General features: G+C 37.6%; 1 protein-coding gene across 1 annotated transcript; it reads left to right on the top strand.

Annotated features, from left to right (window-relative positions):
* Positions 1–1,383: 1,383 nt before the first annotated feature.
* Positions 1,384–3,583, top strand: LOC112503992 (glycerol kinase-like). Its single transcript, XM_025107958.1, is given in 4 exon segments — positions 1,384–1,491; positions 1,750–1,852; positions 2,212–3,131; positions 3,373–3,583. Coding segments are annotated over 4 exon segments (1,296 nt in total). The 3' UTR covers positions 3,538–3,583.
* The last annotated feature ends 762 nt before the right edge of the window (positions 3,584–4,345 follow it).

Genomic DNA, 4,345 nt, shown 5'->3' with positions numbered 1-4,345 from the left:
TCTGGTCCATTTTCATCGCCTCTGGACCATTTCATCGCCTCTGGTCCATTTTCATCGCCTCTGGTCCATTTTCATAGCCGAGACCAATTCATCGCCTCTAGTCCATTTTCATCGCCTCTGGACCAATTCATCGCCTCTGGTCTATTTTCATCGCCTCTAGACCATTTCATCGCCTCTGGTCCACTTTCATCGCCTCTGGACCATTTCATCGCCTCTGGTCCATTTTCATCACCTATGGACCATTTCATCGCCTCTGGTCCATATGGGCTCTGGTTTTCTTCCAGACTTAGTCATTTCAGCAGCATTTTCAGATTTTCCATCCTTGGCCCCGATTGCTTTGATAAAACTTTTAGAATAATTAGGATCAATTTTTGGTCCTAACAATCAATAAATTATATTTTATTGGAGATTTTATAAAATTGGTAATTTGGGGATTTCTTGAGCGAGATGTTACAATTAGAGTATGAATCACTGTCCTAATACTTATTATAACACGATATAAATATTTCTTGAATTTCCATCAAACTTTGTAGTTTCCACGTAAAACCTAAATTTTGTAGTTAAGAGATTTATATAATGATTACATATGAATATGTTATGAAGTGAATAAAGAGAAATGATGTTGAAATTTCTTCGATTTTTATGAAGTGAATAAAGTAAGAGTAAGGGGCCGTTTATCAAACACTTACCCCGGTAAGTGTATATCGATAAAATTTAACACTATTATGTACTTACCGGGTAAGATTTTAGTCCACAAAAACGACATAGTATACAATAATTCACCCGGTAAGTGCTTACCATGGTAAGAGTCATCGCCCTCACTTACCGGGTAAGACTCTTGGTGCTTGTCTCGCTCTTACCGGGTATGATTCTTAGTCCTGACTATAGTCATCCGGTAGGTGAGGTAACGTTACGTGGTAAATGCTTACCCGGGTAAGCGTTTGGTAAACGGCCCCTAAATCTATTGTTGAATATCATCCCTTCCAAATCTCGATTCAGGTTGGTTTCTTAATCGATTTCATTAAATGATTTTATCATTGTCATCCAATGTTCTTGAGTTCGGTAGCAACATAAATAACTTTCCATCCTGTGTCCAAGGTGGCTATCAACCAGTGACATACAGCCTCTTGGCCATCGGCTCAACCCGAAATCCCAACTATTTGACTTGTATCAACATACTAAAAAGCTTAAATATGTAAATCTTACCTCCAATCGACAATCTGGGGGTGGGTTGAAGAACCTTAGAATTTCGATCTCAACTAACAGCTGCTACCCTCGGTTTTTTAAGTATATATTTTCAAAACTTGAAATGAATTTGAATGCGAGTGATTTGATGTATTTATATATGGGTGATTATCGAACCATTTTCGTTGTCCTTTACATATGCACAAAGATGCTGGTGAGAAGGAAGAAATCAAAAACGAAACGGGACAGTTGTTGCTTAGAGTGGACGGAGGGGCCATTGTCAATAAAACTCTCATGCAGATTCAGGTAAATTGATGGTTCTCTAATTTTGTTCTTTAATAGTATTAGTTCATGCGAGTGATTTGATGTATTTATATAAATTATATTTTCATGTAATTTTCCCAACTTCTTATTGCAATTTAACCAATTAAAATTTTTTAAACACTCGTCTTAACGCTCTAACCATTTGAAAGGGAAATCAATAAAAACAATAATAAAAATAAAATTTAGTCGTGTAGAGCATGCCTTTGATGATGGGAAAAAACCTCCCGATAATGCCATTGGTATGATGGTATCACGAATCAAAGGGTAACGACTGTTGTTTGGAGCAAGTCTACTAGAGTTGCTCTTTTATAATTGCGATATATGGATGTTTGAACCAGTTCAATTTGCTTCGATTTCATCAATCTTTTTTCACTACTTCTAGTTCTTGATCTAAACCCACTTTGTTTTCATCGAAAGTTTGGTAACCCGTTTGAGTTTTTGTATGATTGGTATTCTTGTTAGCCTTCTTGTGGGATCTTGATCAAGATTCTATTTTGCCATCTTTTGGGCATATTGTTTTTGAATGATTTGTGTTCTTGTTAGTGCTTTTTTGTGGGATCTTGATCAAGATTCTATTTGCCATTTTTTTGGGCATACTGTTTTTGAACGATTTGTATTCTTGTTAGTCCTTTCTTGTGGGATCTTGATCAAGATTCTATTTTGCCATTTTTTGGGCATATTGATACCTTTTAAATTCTTTGTTTTGTAGGAAATTGGAGAAAGAATTATCAAAGGGAAAAACCCATTTCCTAGAATCATGTGGTTTGCCTATAAGCACATATTTTAGTGCATTGAAGCTCTTATGGCTGTTGGAAAATGTAGATGTTGTGAAAGACGCTGTTAAGAAAGGGGATGCTCTTTTTGGAACCATAGATTCTTGGTTAATCTGGAATTTAACTAGAGGTGTTGATAATGGTGTACATGTGACTGATGTCTCTAATGCATCAAGAACCATGCTTATGATCTTGAAAACACTCAATTGGGATGGATCTACGTTGGAAACACTAAAGATTCCCAAGGAGATTTTACCGAAAATTATGAGCAATGCTGAGGTTATTGGTCATGAAGGAAAAGGATGGTTGATTCCTAGAATTCCAATTTCTGGATGTTTAGGTGATCAACATGCAGCAATGTTGGGTCAATCTTGTAGGAAAGGAGAAGCCAAAAGCACTTATGGAACAGGTGCTTTTATACTTCTTAATACAGGCGAAGAAGCGATTCAATCAACACATGGGTTGTTGACCACTTTAGCCTTCAAGATTGGAAAAGATGCTCCTACAAATGACGCTCTGCAGGGCTCAATTGCCATTGCTGGAGCTGTTGTTCCGTGGCTCAGAGACAGTTTAGGTAGTGAAATTGAAGATTTGGCTTCAAAGGTTGACTCAACTGGTGGTGTTTACTTTGTTCCAGCTTTCAATGGGCTTTTTGCACCATGGTGGCGTGATGATGCCCGTGGTGTTTGCATTGGGATTACAAGGTTTACAAACAAATCTCATATAGTCAGGGCTGTTCTTGAGAGTATGTGCTTTCAAGTGAAAAATGTGTTGGATTCAATGCATAAAGATGCCGGTGAGAAGGGGGAACTCAAAAACGAAAAGGGACAGTTCTTGCTTAGGGTGGATAGAGGGGCAACCGTTAATAACACTCTTATGCAGATTCAGGTACATTTTATGCAGATTCAGGTACATTTTCTAAAGCACATATTGTTGATTTTCTAATTTTGTGATCAATAATCAATATTAGGTGGTAGATTATATACTAAAGAAGTGAAGGGATGTTGCAGGCTGACTTATTGGTAGCCCGGTGGAGAGACCAGCAAACATTGTGACAACAGCATTGGGTGCAGCATATGCAGCTGGTTTAGCGGTTGGAGTTTGGACAGAAGAAGAGATATTTTCAAACGGCGAGAGAATGAAGAAAGACACCACTTTCAATCCCGTCTTGAATGAGAAGTTGAGAAAGAAGAAAGTAGCCTCTTGGTGTAAAGCAGTGGAAAAAACTTTTGATTTGGCTGATTTGTCCATCTAAACCAGAAAACCGCATAGAAAACCGCATTCAACAGCTTTTCTTTTCTTTTCTTTTCTTTAAATTCCCTTTCTTCATTACATAGTTTTCTCTACTCTTAGATTTACTTGGTGCAGTAAACGTTATGTTCAATCTATCTTTGTTTATATTACAAGTGTTGGTTTTCATTTCTCAAAGCTATGTTTATACATCATGTTTGGATCATTCAAGTAAAACGAAGTGGAATTTACTTGTCTGTCTTCAACATTAAGTTGTTTCGTTTTGTTGTTCTCAAGATTTGAGAAGTTCACTGGAATAGGCCCAAACAGCTTATTGTAAAACAAGTTCGATGATCGAAAGAGTCGTCGTCCTTACTTAACGGGTAAGACTCTTGATCCTTGCCTCGCTCTTACCGAGTAATATTTTTGGTCCTTATCATACCCATCTTGTAAGGTAATGTGACTTGGTAAGTGCTTATCGTTTAAGCCTTTGATAAATAGCCCCTAAGATACAACAGAACAGAACGCAACTCTACTAGCTGCAAGTGTTCAGCCCTTGATTTATGAAGCTAAGTCAAGGAGAGCACAAACCTTGAAATCACCCTTTCCATGGAATTAGATGCTAAAGATAGAAATCTAAGGGATGGAAAAGCAACAAAGGACCTCAGGACCTCTTTTCTAAGGTTGTTCCTGTTTTAGTGCATCAGACTACTCATGATACCTGGAAACCATTACAAAGTTTAGGCAAGTACTCGTAAAAAATATGGGTCCATGACACAACGGGAGGGATTGGTCGACGAAATATGAAACGGAGACTGAACCTTGATATAACC

The sequence above is a fragment of the Cynara cardunculus genome, unplaced genomic scaffold (assembly GCF_001531365.2).
Source record: "Cynara cardunculus var. scolymus isolate 2C unplaced genomic scaffold, CcrdV1 Un_Scaffold_4282, whole genome shotgun sequence".
Taxonomy (NCBI): domain Eukaryota; kingdom Viridiplantae; phylum Streptophyta; class Magnoliopsida; order Asterales; family Asteraceae; genus Cynara; species Cynara cardunculus.
The sequence above is the reverse complement of the archived record's forward strand: the minus strand, read 5'-3'. Positions and strand labels throughout refer to the sequence as shown.